A 16441-nucleotide genomic window follows, 5' to 3' on the forward strand; every position below is an offset into this window, starting at 1 on the left:
AGTTGTTGTGCCAACTGAGTGGACAATACCCTCTCGTCATGTAATGGTTAGATTGACACACTAGCCCTTTATAACGTTGCAACTTAATGGTCACCCTACCCGAGAGCTTTTTCCTATTTTTATTAATCTAAATAATGAGGAACTTATAATCCAAACAAATTGAAATAAAAGCATCTTAAATAAATAACTTGGAGAAAACAATTTGAAAATGACATATTTGCTATTATCAATCTTTTAGAGTAGGATTGTACCTTAATGGTATCAATACTATAGTTCAAAATGGAAAGTATAAGTTCTAATAACAATAAATAAAAAGAGAGTAGGAAGTTAAGCTTTGGACCCCCATTTTTTCTTAAAAAAATGTTTTGGACATTCTGACTATCTAATCCCATTTAATGAATAGAGTATATTTATTTTAGCATCTCTCTTCTTCTGTAACAATGTTTCGCTATTCTCTTGATCGGTGAATTCCAGAACTATTAATAGAAATATTTTTTATTATAATAGTTAAATTTCATCTATTTGAAAAAATTTATTATTATAGTGGTCAACTTCACTAGTTGCGGAGAACACAAAAATTGTTATTTGAGCACCATTCGTGAATATAATTCACTTCTAATGAAAAAAATATCACAAAATACATATTTTATATTACAAAATTTGTAAATTCTTAAAGTGATTGCATTAAAATTTACAACTACTCCAATACAGATTTGAAGATTTCGAAAAGACAAGTATGGTGACATAAGATAAAATTACTTAGTGGCATTAAAAAGTTGGTCATCTATCAACATGAATCCCCCAAATTTTATATCATATCAAGTGGTGGACATGGATAACATCATTTTAGGCAGAGAATTTAGATTTTTTGGGAAGTATTGATTCCGGAAAGTCAAGAAATCAACAAGCAATTTGATTCAAAGGATTTAAAAAAATGCTTGAGTAGCAATCACACTTTCATATCTTTTGTCTCTTCTCAAATGTCTGTAATTTTTGAAATTGAATAAGTTCTTATTTAATAATGTGAAAAAAGTATCATAATATATTTGGATGTGGGAAATTCTCGGAATAAAAATTTAACATTTAATATTATTTTATATAAATGACTATTATTTAACGTAAATCGGAATTGTCACACTTGTCACCTACGGTTTTTAATTTTTTTTCCAGTACACTATGCCATAGCCCCTAGCAATTTTTAAAGAAAACTTCATTTTGAATAATCTAATTAGAGTGTGCATATATATATGCACAAACTATTCTTTTGAATGAATATGTTTTTCAATTTTCCGTTATTATGCGATGAGAATCACCCAAATAAGGCCATAACATTCCTTTGCCATGCATTTAGCATGAACATATTCTATAGTGATGACCTCTAATATCTCAAATATGGTCCTTCATAATACAACCATGCCTCAACATGGATGAAGCATAACGAATGGCATTTTAAATTTTATTTTATTATATATATATAAATTTTATTTTATTATATATATATATATATATATATATATATATATATATATATATATATATATATATATTGTCAATAATGTGGTGTCTCACCGAACATATGCAATCCACACGTCTCACATATCATGGACAATTACTGACAACCTCCAAAACGCCTGACTTAAGGGTTGATTACACAAGCGAACTCCTAAGCCTGAGAGGCCAGAAGAGGACTTGTGAGTTGTGATCTTCAAACTTTGTAACCTACTAAATTTTGCATACCATCATAGTGTACCAATTTCACATCAACCAAATTATTGTGAGATACAAAAAATGTACATTATATAAGGAATGATTTACAAGGCTTCAGGTCATAAGAAATTCATAGACAACTGTTGTAACAAATCATCCTACAATGTAATATGCTAATAATCATGGATGAAAAACAAGTAAAAATATTAGCATTGATGTGGTCCGAGAACACCACCATAATTTAACGATTAGTTTTACTAGAATAATTTGGTCCAGGATCCCAAGAATGGGAAGATGGCAATCAGTAATCTCAGCAGCATTGGTGTGTCTCTACTTCGCAGTCTCCTACTCAATTTACCTTTCTTCTGTTGTCTTGGCGAGTTTGCTCTTTGAGGTGGTGCCCTTTTAGGCACTTCACTAGTCCGGCTTCGTATGTCTAGCTCATCCCATCCCCCAAAACTCGGTGTGCTTTTGTCACCCTTTTTAACTGTAACATCATTTGCAGCTGCCCAGGACTGAGAACTCCCTCTTCCCTTGCTAGTCCCGGTGTTTTCTTCTTTTTCCTTGCCCATGCCGACGTTGCTTGAGGCTCTAGCAAAGGGCTTCTTCTTGGTCCTGGGTTTTGCTTTTCGGCCCTCGCTTGACCTATTCCATAACGTATCAGCTGCTAGAGAAAGTGCTGACTGAGCCAGGGGAAGTGCTAATGCCATGAAGAAAGCATTTGGTCCTGTTCCTACCAACAATGATATGATGATAGCTGGAACCATCCAACCAAAGGCTCTGAATAGCTGCACTAACATATCTACAGTACATCAGAAATTTATAATGAGACACAATGCAGCAAGAATTGCGAAAGAGCAGTGGTAAAACAACTGAGTAGGTTGGAACCGACTTGGTTGAAAAGAAATTATGTAATGCAAAATAATGCATTTCTAACTACAAATAACTAACTATCAGATTAGCGAGTTCTGCAATTCTAGTCAGTTTGTGACACTTATAGTCTGCTCTAGATTTTTTCACTACAAGCCTTTAAACCTTTTTTCATATGGTGTAATGCTAACTGATTTCCAGATATTAATACTTTTTTTTTTGGAATTTCAGATATTAGTACTTTCGCTATAATGATACAAGTTGACTGGTGAAGTTAAATATCATATTATCTTCTGCAAACATAAACTAAAGAAGAATGTGTTTATATTGTTTAACTATGTGTAACATAGAATAATTTACAGCTGAAAACGATATCGTGTACAATTATGCACTGTTACTAGGTGAAATTGACCATCGATTTACAATACTTAGTTATAAGGTGAATTCCATAAATATAACTTCATTGTGGTTAACTTATTCATTATATTTTGTAGTTATACAATCCTCAGTCGTAGCTTTACTCAAAGTTTATCATACACGCCGTCTTCCATAACTAGAATCAAATAAATGTGAATAGATATACCATGTGTAAGGTTTTCCAAAAGCCCCTCTAAAATTCATGGCATTGTGATATTCTAGAAACATATTTTGTTGTAATAATTAACACTTGGTTCTTTTGTTCCAGGTGCAATGAATTTACAGAGGCCTTTTTCTCTTTTCCTCTGTTTTGTTTTAGTGGGACGTGAGGATTCTTGGTTCAGTTTTCTGTTTTCAGATCTACAAAAACTTGTTTGGTTGCAGTTTTATGAAAACTTAGTTATTAAAAGGCCGGTTTTCACAGAAATGTCTTTATAGTTCTCTGAAAAGCTGGTTTCAGAAAACTGAACCAAGCAGGCCCTCATATTCTATCGTAGCATGTATCAACTCAACTGCAGTTATATTTTTCAGTTAGGTCACAGAAATCTCAGTGAGTGCATGTGTGCACAATAATATTATTAGAGTACATATAATATAGATATAAACAGTTTTCCTCATAGGCTTGTTTGGAGAATGGATTTCTAACAATTCAGAGTGTCACATAACACGTTGCAAAGCACACATAAAATACAATATAAGGACACACTCCTGATGATGAGGTCAGATGCACTGTTACACGGTTACACACAAAAAATAAAAAATGAAAAATAAAAAAATAAATAATAGCATTTTGAGCGAAATGCTCGGAACTCCTTTTCAAGCCGAGACAAACGTCAGTTCTCAGCATTCAGCAACCCCAAAATCAAGCCCACACAGTATCCTGTAACCTGATCTCTTCCCCCAAGTCTTCAAATAGTCTGCATATCATCATACTTGATTGTGTGTTTGAAGGTGGGCTCATCTTTGATAATTTTAAGGTTCATGGCTCCTCTGTCACTGATTAAGCATACTGGGTCACCATCATTATTCATTGCCAATTGATGGCCTCAAATATCAAAGTTTGAACAGTTTAAGTGGCTCTAAGCCCATCTCTAACCTCCTAGGTCACTAGCTTTTTCACTCAAACTTTGGGAAATCATTTCTATACTAGAAGGATGAAAGCAAAGACGAACAGAAAAGCTCTAGAAAAGGAAGCAGAAATGCAATCAAAGAAAAGTTTAAATAAAAGAGAACAAGGGCTTTTAGTCTCTCTTATAACAGAAGGGAAATGAAGACTAAGACACTGATGAAACAAATGAAGATGCAGGTATTAGGTCCACAATGTATAACGTACAGGGGAGCAATGTTAAGGAAACAATAAACATCCCCTCAACAGTCGAAAATGTCTTAGCTGGTCTTGGAAATCAGGTTGGTATGTTTGCATGGAGCCAGCAGTTGTCAATGCTGTAAGGGTGCCAGAACATTTGAGATTCTTGTCCTCCTTTTCAGGATTATGTTGACCCTGATTGGGATCAACTTCATTAATAAGCAATTCAATCAAAATGGAAACTCCTCCGTGAGATAAGTAAAGGTTTTTTTCGCATACTTTCATTTTAAGTAACCGAATCAAGAAATAACTTATTACACATGTAGTTTCCAACTCCAACTTAATGTCGCAACTTAGCAGGATAAGGCCAACCATATCTGGCTTCTGCCTATGTACTAATGTACATAATCCTAATTGACAGGATGGATGGGTCGCCCTACATATACGAATGATGGTACCAATAGGCAACACGTGCGATAATAACTCTTTGCAATTCAAACTAATTCAAGTTTCCATTTTCACTGACTTAAACCATTGAAGCACATTGGCCGTTACCACACCAATGCCAAAATTCTCACTCTTGCAGGAGCAATGAACATTGAATAACATAAAGTTTGTGACCGTGGGCAGGCACGGACTTATTGTGAGCTCAGCGGGGGAAATTGCCCCCACTAAAATTTTCTTTTTGCTATTCTACCCATTAATTTGCTGCCCCCCTCTCACATACTTTTCTAGGTCCGTCCCTGACCGTGGGGTAGATTTGACCAAACATAGGACCATAAAAGTGTAACATGATGATATTGAACTCTTTATAAAGAGTGCTACCTTAAACACAAGCTATATACTCACAAAAAACACACCATTTTCCCTATACCATACTATCATGTGGAATTAAATGGTTAAATCTTGATTAGGAATTTTTCAAATTGTTATCAAATTTGAGGATAAAAGCTTCCACGAAGAAATAAAAACAATTTTACAATACTCTGAAAGTAATCAATTTCATATACAAAGTTTCAAATTTGTTACATTATTCCCCTTTTCCTCCATTTTCTCATCAACCAAAAACAATGTCAAGATAAAAACTAATACCACCATTTATAAATATTATTAATCATTCAAAAACCAAATAGAGACGGTCTCGTACCTTAATTATCCAATTGATGCTGATAGAGTCTTCCCCAAATCCAAACTGTTCTTCATCGTCGATGTCCAACGAATCATCGGACCACCAGACCCTCTGCTTCCCGGTGCTTCTGAAACCAAACTCGCCGTCCTCATCTCCGTCGTCATCAGTGAGAGACTCGTTCTCAAGATTGAATCTAAAGCGTTCAGCATGGATTGTTTTCTCGGCGTTCGAGTCCCAGCTGGGACTACGACCGCGACCGGTGGAGTGACACCGGAACCGTTTAGGAAAACTAGGGTTTGGAGAGGGAGGCCTGTTAGGGTTTATGAGTGATGGAGATGGTCCAGTGAGTGAGCAAGGGAAGTGAAGCAGGTGAATATTCCCCATTGGAGGGGCGGAGATTGTGGAGACAGACGATTACAGCATATTTCTCTATGAGGGGCGGTGATCGGATGGATTCGAGCTTATATGAGCTTTACGCTTTATGGTTTATGTATAATGGGTGGGAGGTTTGCCCATTTACCCAACAACTTAAGTTGTTGGATAGTGTTGCATATCCATCCATTTATGTCCAATTACTTTTTTATTTGGATCTGACGTCCCTGCCTACCCTGAGTGGCTCACTCGGATGCCTTTCGAGAAGGGCGCTTGGTATGGTACCAGATTAAGAACTGAACCTGATTTTGATACCAACCGTAACAATTGAGCGCTTGCCCATTTATCCAAAAGTTTAAGTTGTTGAGTAATCCTGCATTCCCACCAATTTATACTCAATTAATTTTTGATCCGAATCTACCATGGAACAAATGACTCATTGAAACATTATGTCTATGAATTGAATTGATTTGATCTAAGATTTGGTTCCTTCCACCATTTCCCTTATTTTTGATACCAACTTTTTCCCTTATTTATGATACTAAAGAAAGAGTTGAGATTAGGAAGAAAATATTGTTGGAAAGTGAAAGTAATAGAAATAATAAATTATAAAAAAAGATTTTTATTTGATTTAGAAAATAAAAATTTACGGGCAAGTTATAAATGAGAATAGGTGGCTTGATTTATGAAATTGAAAAAGAAAAAGTTAAAAATCATTTTTATTATATTTGTTATAAAAACAATTTCACAAGATATACATTCACATTGGAGTTTCAAGAGCTAATTATTAGAAATTTATAATACCACTTTATGACATAGGATTTGTCAGAAGGAATTGGATTCTAATTATAGAGAAACCTGACGAAAGAAAATCAAGAATGTGAAGATACATGTGTGATCAAAATACCGTGTTAATCTTACAAATATATACATCTTATTAAAATTTAATTGAAATTTCAATAAAAATGTATGTGTCCATACTTTCCTTTTTTTATTATTTATTTATATATATATTTTAAAATTAAGATTTTTTAGTAAATTCTTAGGAAGCATGGATACGATCATACGACATACAGATACAACACAATATGACAAATTTCAAAAAAATAGAACACAGGTACTACATGGATACGTCAAAAAATAATAAAATATAATATATATATATATATATACCCAAAGTGGGATCTGAATCTGTACCCAATGTTCATAATCTCAGCTAGAGCAACTGTCTTAAACTTGCAAACCAACAATTTGACAAGATATGTCTAGTTATTCATATGATGGTGCTGTCGGGCTTGTGGAGTATCTCATAAACCATCAGTGGACACATGCAATCCTCTGTCCCACATATACAAGGCAATTACCGAAAAAATTCCTTCATTAAATGGATTTGAATTCTCGATCTCCAAGAGGTCGAGCTACAAGAATACTACTTTATTACAGAGGATTTGTCAAAAGGAATTGGAGTCTAATTACAGAGAAAGCTGAAGAATGAAAGAATAAAGAATGTGACAAGATACAGCAACAGTGTTATCAAAATTTGCATCGTTCATACCAAACATCTCATGAACCTCCTCTCTTCGGCTTCTTAGGACCCCATATGCGGACGGTACAATCATCACTTGCTGATGCCAACATTTCAGGCATTTTCGGGTTCCAGCTCACACAGTTCACAGTCCCTAAATGGCCAGCCAAAACTTCCAACGGCTTCTCATTTCTCCGTTTCCAGATGTACACCTGCTACCAGTAAACAACCGAGCTTAACTTTCAACTCAACAACAAGTGTTGGCAGAATGCTTAAGTCACAACTTGAGAACAAGTGAAAGCTGAAATTTTCTGCAAATATAGTGGATATATGTGCCAAAGTAATCCACACACTCAATTTATAGCAAAATATCTCATTTCATATAATTATGTCCATAAAACAGACTCGAAAGCCAGTCAGTACATGTTGAAGGCCTATAGATACGACGCTAGAATTCATTTATTCCATATGAAAAATGAATTAAGATATCATATCCACGAACAGCACAAAAAGAGAAAAAAGGCAATCCCGGGATAGAGATAGGCAAAAGAGAAATACATTCTGCAATTTAGAACTGAGAAGTCCTAACCCTAAAACATAAGAAAATGATATAGCTTTGGAAGTGTAGAGCAATGAAAGAAGATCAGAGTCCTGCCTAAAACTAAAAGATAAAGTATGTGATGCATGCCAACTTGGTAAACAGAACAGACCTTCTAGTGTAATTTCATGAGTCAGAATTCCCGGGGCAACAATTTGCAAATGAAGGAAGCAATCACCCGGTGTCTAATGGTCACTAAGGATAGATGTATTTTGGCATTCTCTGACATAAATTAATAACACCACTAGTTTCATTTTCCTAGAAGTTAAACATGAATTATTTTCCCAACAAAGCCATAGGCTCTTGTGTGTGTGTGTGTGTGTGTGTTTATTTTATTTTTATTTTTTCCAAATTTCTCGCAAATTGAATCAACAAAGATTAACATGATGAATCATTCCACTCAATTTTTACAAGATCAATGCAAAATAATGCCACGACAATCTAAAGTTTCAGAGGCTAAAGGTACCTGAGAGTCCTCACTACCACTGGCAATAAACATCGATTCATAGCCACCAAAGCAGGAATGGATTACAAATCCTGCTAGCTTATGCCCTCTATAGTTAAATGGCTCGGTCATTATCCCATTGAGATCACGTATGTGGATCTCTTGGTTATTAAGATTCATTATCAGAAACTCGCTATCTTCAGAAATGGAAATCGAAACAATTGCAGACTCCTCTATTAGAAAACTGTGCCCACGAGTTTCAAGATTCCTTATTAGAATATCATTATCAGAAGAAACGATGATAAGATACTTCCCATTTGGTGTCAAAGCAAAATCACGAATCATGTGTTTCCTTCCCCCTGAAAATGACTTGATCCTATTATCATCGAATTTGTGCATGAAAATGTACTTTCTTGGCCTGATATTTCCATAGAATATCCCTTTCTCATCAGGTAACCAAGCACACGAGCTCAAAGTCAAGCCAAATTCGTTGAATATACGCAAGCAGCATCCTGTATCAACATTCCATAACCTGATAACTTCTTCCTGTCCACACGTGAGTAACATACTGTCACTGGGGCTCCACGACACGAAGGAGACAGGTTTTTCGTGGCCTTTAAGAGTGTGCATCAATTCCAGATGATCTTCAATTACCTGCCACAATAACCACACAAACATAAAAAAAATATAAAAAAGGTTTTAGAAACTTAAATTTGAATAGTCAAGGGATTAAGTAATCAGTAAGGGATCTAAATCTCAGAATTATTTTTGGACTGTGGGTTCTGCAGAAGCTCAATGATTAAGAAACCAACGAACAAAAAAAAAGTGAAAGCTCCCGCATGAAGGATATACAATGCACAACAATTATGGAAGAGCTCATGACAATCCAAAATTTAAAGCTACATTCCAGTTTGTAGATTTTAGTATATCTTACTAGCCTTTGGCCAGCAAGCCAGATAAAATACAAGTCTCCATCTTTGCTAAAGGAAGACTGGAATCATTACGCTTATGCTAAATCAAGGGGGAAAAAATGCTTTTCCACTTCAGCATTTTGGTGAATAAGAGGATGCTATTTTCTTTTCGTTCTATAAGCTCTAAAGTAGACAAGTTTGGTTTTCTGATAGACAATTTCTTACGTTGACCCAGTGAGGCTAAAATCATGAGCCTGATCTCTAGACACATGTTTGTTTTGTGAAACTATATTGATGGTAGTGTGTTGAATAACAAAATCCTATTTAGGTGAGAGCATTATTCAAGATCATTTTAAAAAGCTGCTACACACTTACCATTTCATCAAAACTGAGAGAGTAACAAGGCAGAAGAATATGTATAACTTTTATATTAATATCCTCTGGGAGACTAATGATAAATAAACAAATAAATAACTAGATATTTCTAGATCAGATCACAAAAAGAATAGGAGCTTCATCCCATAGCTAAATTGTCACAATTACAGGATTAACTAAAAACAAAACAAGGACACTCTAGCTAAGGGACTATTGAAAAAAAAATTCACTCCCACCCAAGGCCTTCTTTTTCGTTCTGTGTTCAGTTTACAAAATTGAGTAGTTTGTAATGGCAGAATATAATTGTTCAAAACAAGTTTAACAATGTGTGTAATTGCCAGCATGATTCTTTTATATTGGGAGTTGCATGTGTAGAGGTAACACCTTGGCATTACATTATTGGTCTGTGTCTGACAAGGACATGAACCACAACCATTACCAGAAATAAGTAACTGACTATGAAACACGAGATAGAATACACATCAAGCATATTGGAACTAGAATAAAAAAACTCCAGTGGATTACAAAACAAAAGGAATGATAAAAACAGAAAACTAGAACATACATCAGCAAACAACATTTCAGCTGAGTGAATTACAGTATAGATGAGTTGTGCTTCATTCCAACCCCCATAATCCCTTTATAAAAAAAAAAAAAAAAAAAAAAAAAAAAAAAAAATGAATACAAGAACCTTTATACAACTTATAAAAGACGAGAAATCTACAGTACCTTCCATATCATAGCTCTGCAGTCTTTTGATGATGAGGCTAAGTACTTCCCATTATTTGAGAACTTCACAAACCACACTTCATCGCTGTGCCCTTGTAAAACCTGTCGCATTGAGCAGCACATTAATGAGCACAAGCAGCAGCACATCACAATCAATTTATAGAAAAAAGAAGTGATTTGCACTGGAACATTATGTTTCAATTCTGTCATGCAGATAAAAAAAACATTACTTTTTGTATATTTAGCTTATGTTAATCAGATAACAAATTTGCGTATAGCTATGTAAAATCCCCTAAGAATTTCAGTGCTGAGTAGCACATTGGACACCTAAAACCGAAGATTTAGGACAAAAGTCTCCCAGTAAACAAAAGATACAAAGATGAAAAATAATAGAATAAAATTGAGCCAAAACAATAATACTAGGAATAAAAGGGAAGAAAAACCACAATATCTCGAGTTAGTGGAGTTCAGTAGATAGACTTGTAAGAAAGTGTCACCCAAAGGATTACATGTTTGCAGGCATATGGGACTATAAAAATGGTCCTTCAGCTGTTGACATGTTAATTTAATGGTAATTTTGAAGGCTAACCATGCTTTGGCAGTTGAATGGGGTATACAATGACTAAGGTTTAACAATAACATAAAGTTTTATTAAAAACAAAATTCAAAATTCTCTCCTGCCATATAAATGTAATCATAAATTAGTAATATCCATGCACAAATATGTTCAATTGAGCATCAAATGTAAGTTTTAAATTAAAGATTTTACAGATCTACTGGAAAAAATTACTTCAGAATAAAGAGAGATGAAAAATATCAGATGCCTCCGCTGTTCTTCACAACAGATGCAAAATAGAAAAATCATATCAAATTATTCATGATTGCTTACTCCTATTGCGGAAATAAAGGGAAAAATAAAAAATATATAAATAATCAAATAAAACTTATGGGCAATTAAAGGGAAGGGACAAACAGGGTTTGCAATTCGCGATTCTAATAATCTATGACTACATGAAATTCAAAAACTTATAAAATATACAATCACAAACACCCTTGCCATATAGATTAATTTATAAAAAGAACACCACATATATGTGCATGCATCTTTTGTTATGTTTGTAGATATGTATTGATGATTTCTCTCCTTCTCTGTTACCCACATCTTAAGGAAAACCTTTCTATATTTTCTTTTCTTTTTTTATTCAATATGGTCAGAACTTATATAAATTTTTCATAAATCTTTAATTTAATTTTTATTTACTATAATTTCTTTTTTTATGCTAAAAGAAATATTAACAAATGTCCAAATACCAAACTTGTCAGTCGTGTGTTTGAATTCAAGAATTTTTCTAAATGTTCAACATATACACTAATCCTCCTTACCAGTGTCCATGCTTCTTAGTGTGCCAGAAAAAACCTGTTAGGAGTAAAAACTAGATATCCTATTGAAGGAGAAAAACTTGTTTCTCTACATTGCTGATATGTAAACAAGTCTTCAATGATCAAAAACAAAGGGAAGTTCTAGAACATACTTGGGTAGATTTTATTCAGTGCAACTTACAAATATTTAGGAATTGTAAGCTATCATGTGATTCTTTATGTGAGCAAACTGCATAGTGACAAAAAAAAATTCCTAAAATTTAAGCCATAACATGCAACTATGCAAGTTTCCTGATGGGGAATAAATGTTTCTTTTAACTCCACTAAGAGTACTGAGTGTGCTAATATAAGAGAAAGGCTTATCTAAAAAAATAGGAGCTTTTACAATACATGGGGCATAAAGATTTCTTTTGATGTGGCAAGTGTACTTACATTCTCACTACAACTCCTAAAAAAATAATAAATAAAAAAAAGATGAAATAAATTTTAAAAAGAACTGGAATGATAGTATATCATTTTTTTTTTTTTTTTTTGCCTAGTTATTTTCCTATGTTTGCTCAAATGAATAGCAAGAATAGAAAAAGATGAAATATATTTTAAAAAGAACTGGAATGGTGGTTAATCTTTTTTTTTTTTTTTCCTTCTCTTTTTTTGCCTTGTTATTTTCCTATGTTTGCTCAAATGAATAGCAAGAATAGCAAATCACATACATAATGACACTGAAGAAGACAACTCCTAACGATGAAACTTCAGAACCATATACGGTTCCTGTTTGATTGCAAAAAATATAGAAATTAAGCTTACAAAACAGAAAGTTCTTAACAATCCAAATCGAACCAGTGTAAGAACACACAGAGAGACACGTGCAAACATCTATTAAACTTTTAGACACATTTGCAGCAAATGGAGCATAAATAGATAATTTGGGAACATGGTATATGTACCATATTCTTCATCGCTTTTCAGCTCACGTAAAACAGTCCCTAGGCATTAGAATAGGAGAAAATCTCTCGAAAAACTATGTACATAATATATTTCTTCTAGAGTACAGTGTATATGTTGACTTGCAATGCTTTGGAAAGATTGTGGATATACAATCAAGAACAGAGAGTTCCTCTGCTCTTTGAACTCTTTTCCAGTTTATTTTCTCCAAGAAAAGGTAACAAAACCTGTCAAAGTCTTGTATTTGAAGTTTCAAATCCAATTTTGTAAGACAAGTTTGATCACAAATTCATAGAGAACCCATACTACATGACATGTATAAACATATCTAAATCTATTCAGCCATACTGTGTAAAGAGTAAAGACACTGTAAACATAAATAACAGATTAACACAAGCAGTTATACAACAAACAAATTATAGCAAAAATACACACATTGTGTGTGACAGAGATACACTAACTATGACTGTAAGGCCCAAAAAATTCAATTAGAAGCCATGCACACTTATAAAGTACAATGAGAAAAGAAATCTACCTGCACTGTCTCGGTAGGAAACTGATCTCTACAGCAGCAATGGTCCTCCAACAGCGAAATTGGATCTGCCGAGTTGTGGTAGCTACAAGAATTTATCTGAGCTCGAATTGTCGTCTCAACCAGACTTTCTAACCTTCTTTCAGTCATTTTTATCTCAGGAGGAAGCACATATTTCAAGTACTCCACCAACTCTTTCCGACATAGTGGAATAGAAATCACATCGACACTGTAGTCCATCATATCATAATCTTCGAAACGAGTGACAAAATAATCCAGATTTTCCATGTCACTTTTGCTCATTGTGAATTGATAATCGTTCTTCTGAAGGTGAACGATCTCCGTTAGTGAAGAAAGGTCACCTTCGCTCACGCACTCTATCATCCACGATCTGAGGACCAAGAACATAGCTTTACTCCTTGCCTCATCAGTCAAATCATTCGCCTTCCAGAGCATTTTGGCACTAGCTTCCCAATTCCCGTTAAGAATGTGTGATTTCAGAGAATCGAACGCCAAAGATTCGGGATCTTTCGGGATTTCTAATGAAATACCAGACTCTGATTCGAATTTGCTTGCAGTTCTACTGTAGCCTAAACAATGGAGAGCTTGTATCATCACTCTTACAAGTTCAGGTCGCTTAATTAGGCCTTTGGGACCCAACAACATTCTTTGATCATCCTCCATGTGTTCTTGGATTTCTTGATAGATTGAAATTCGTCAAACCAGTGATTCAGAGAGATTTTCCAAGACCCAGAAAAGATAAACCAATGATTTTTACGGAATTGAGCTAATCAAGGCAAAGAACCAAGAAATCGTTAAAACCCTTGTAAGAAAATGGTCTCAAAAAGCTGTGAGAGAAAAAAAGAAACAAGAAAACAAAAAGCAAAAAGAAGAAGAAGAAGAAAACCTTGAAAGTATTTGCAGAGTAAGAAAAGGGTATCAAAGGCTGTGAGAGAAAAAGAGCGAGAAAGAAAAACAAACAAAAAACAAAAAGAAGAAGAAGAAGAAGAAGAAGAAGAAGTAGAAAATGAAGGAAACCCTGAAAGTAGTTGCAGAGAAAGAAAGTGAGAAAGAAGGAAACCCTGAAATTGGATTCTTGGATAGTAAATAGTTGCAGAAAAATGGCAGGAAGTGAATGAAGAAGAAGCTGAAATAAAGCACAAAAAAATTAGGGTTTGCAGAGAAGGTTCTCAAAATATAAACGGAATAGGACGTTCGAATCATTGAGCATGTAATGTTCAACAAACCCATATATATATACAAACAAATATGTGTGTGTGTTGTGTGTGTTGTGTGTGTGAGTATAAGCGGTTTAAACAGAAAGCTGTTGCTGAATTTGAAGCATCGACCAGAGCAACAAACCCTCTCTAGAGAAAATAGGGAAAATGGGAAGGAAATGTTATAATATTATTTTATTTTATATATATACGGAGTATGTATAAATATATTTTTTATATTTTCATTAAATTCTAAATTTTGGCGGGAGAATCAAATGAGAGAGATTGTTGGGCCTGTCAATTGTTCCCACGCCAACCATTATAAAAATGAATCGTTTCAAGAGCTTAAGAACCCAAATAAATCAATTCTCGATTGTATTGCTTTAACCAAATTCTTATTCGATTTGGAATTAGAAAAATAATTAAATTAAAAATTAAAATGGGATTTCATTTTCTGTTTGAAATAAACTTAAATTTGTGAAAAAGAATTTAAAAAATTAATAAAAAAAAAAAAACACTTCAAATTCCTTCCATTTTCTCGAATTTTTCAACATCACAATAAATTTCAGAAAAACAGTATACTTAAAAATAAAAATAAAAAATAAAGAAAAAGAAAAGGAAAATTTTATATTAATTTTTGTTTTTTTGCTTTTTTAATACATGGAAAAAAATCAAATATATAATGAAGCCATAAATAGCATAACTGTGGGCTGTTCCAAGGCCCACCATAGTAAAAATGTGTGCCCCATTCCTTGTTGTAGGAGGCCTTGATGTTGTAACAATTGGTGTTCTCTGCAAGGGTAGTTGTTGATATGTCTTGGGCCGAGGTGAGTCTGTTATTCGAGTCCACAACCTCTATGTTCCGAAAGTAGCTCGCCTTCCCAAACCTGTCTTCGGCAAATTGGCCAGAGCCCATTTGGGTGGAGGTGTGCTCACCATTGACCCTTGAATTCGCCACCTCACCTACCCAGTCCCCACTCCACCATGGTCGCCAAATGCGTGAAAAGCTCTGCCGGCCAATGACCGATTAATGCGTTATTTTCGAAGCCCGTCCACCAATTTCCCAACTTCGAATCCACATTAAGATAAATGTAACTGTCACCACGATAAATCCTAGAGAGGAATGTTAAGTATAATCGCGACTGCATAATTAAAATTTTTGAATCAGTGACCCTCTCTGTGGGACCCACAAGATCAAAGGATTGTGCTTGCAAAGTCGTTATATTGCTTAGCACAACTTAATATTGAAGAAAAAAAAAAAAAAAAACAAAAAAATAAAAAATAAAAAATAAAAACTTAAATGAACCTTCCGAATAAGGATGGTAATGTCATACTGATTGACACCAAATGATGAAACTTGAGAAATTGCAATTCTACTGTTGATTTGTACAAATCACACATATTATTAATAATAATAATAATAACATAAATATCTTGCTATATGGTTATTGTTATAAAGGGTACTTCTCTCACATCGGATTCAGATAGGAAGTGAAATGAGTATAAATGAGTGAGTATACAATACTATCCAATACCTTAAGCTTTTGGGCAAATGGGTAAGCGCCTACCCGTTACAGTTGGTATCAAATTCAGATCCAATTCTTAATCCAATATCACGTCAAGTGTCCAACACGGAGGCGCCCGGGTGAGTCACCTGGGTAGGTTGGATGATCCAATAACAATGAGGACGTTTCGAGTTCGGGTGGGGAGAGAATGTTACAAATGGTACTTCTCCCACATCAGATCTGGATGGAATGTAAAATGAATATAAATGGGTAATAACTTAAGTTTGTGAATAAATAGGCAAACGCCAAAATGTTACGGTTACCATTTACAACATGTTGATGTCAATGGAGAGACTGCGAGAGAGGGTATTTAGAGCAATGTGCATAAATAATTAATGAAATAGATTTTTTTTTTTTTCTTTCCCAAAAATGAAATAGATAAAAAGTGGCATTGAAGATACTCCTACACTATAAGTGGCAT

The 16441-nt window shown here is 34.3% G+C and overlaps 2 protein-coding genes across 2 annotated transcripts; both read right to left on the bottom strand.

Annotated features, from left to right (window-relative positions):
* Positions 1 to 1745: 1745 nt before the first annotated feature.
* LOC132271265 (uncharacterized) lies at positions 1746 to 5889 on the bottom strand. Its single transcript, XM_059772591.1, has 2 exons — positions 5448 to 5889; positions 1746 to 2495 (listed from the first exon to the last, which is right to left on the bottom strand). Exons 1-2 carry the CDS (start codon positions 5811 to 5813, stop codon positions 1965 to 1967), a joined length of 897 nt encoding a protein of 298 aa, XP_059628574.1. The 5' UTR covers positions 5814 to 5889; the 3' UTR covers positions 1746 to 1964.
* Positions 5890 to 7182: 1293 nt separating this feature from the next.
* Positions 7183 to 14522, bottom strand: LOC132271266 (WD repeat-containing protein WDS homolog). Its single transcript, XM_059772592.1, has 4 exons — positions 13242 to 14522; positions 10385 to 10486; positions 8391 to 9023; positions 7183 to 7538 (listed from the first exon to the last, which is right to left on the bottom strand). Exons 1-4 carry the CDS (start codon positions 13920 to 13922, stop codon positions 7365 to 7367), a joined length of 1590 nt encoding a protein of 529 aa, XP_059628575.1. The 5' UTR covers positions 13923 to 14522; the 3' UTR covers positions 7183 to 7364.
* Between the last annotated feature and the right edge of the window lie 1919 nt (positions 14523 to 16441).

Source organism: Cornus florida, unplaced genomic scaffold, assembly GCF_030987335.1.
Source record: "Cornus florida cultivar Cherokee Brave unplaced genomic scaffold, ASM3098733v1 CherokeeBrave_3.0.0_Hap2_Chr08, whole genome shotgun sequence".
Classification (NCBI taxonomy): Eukaryota; Viridiplantae; Streptophyta; class Magnoliopsida; order Cornales; family Cornaceae; genus Cornus; species Cornus florida.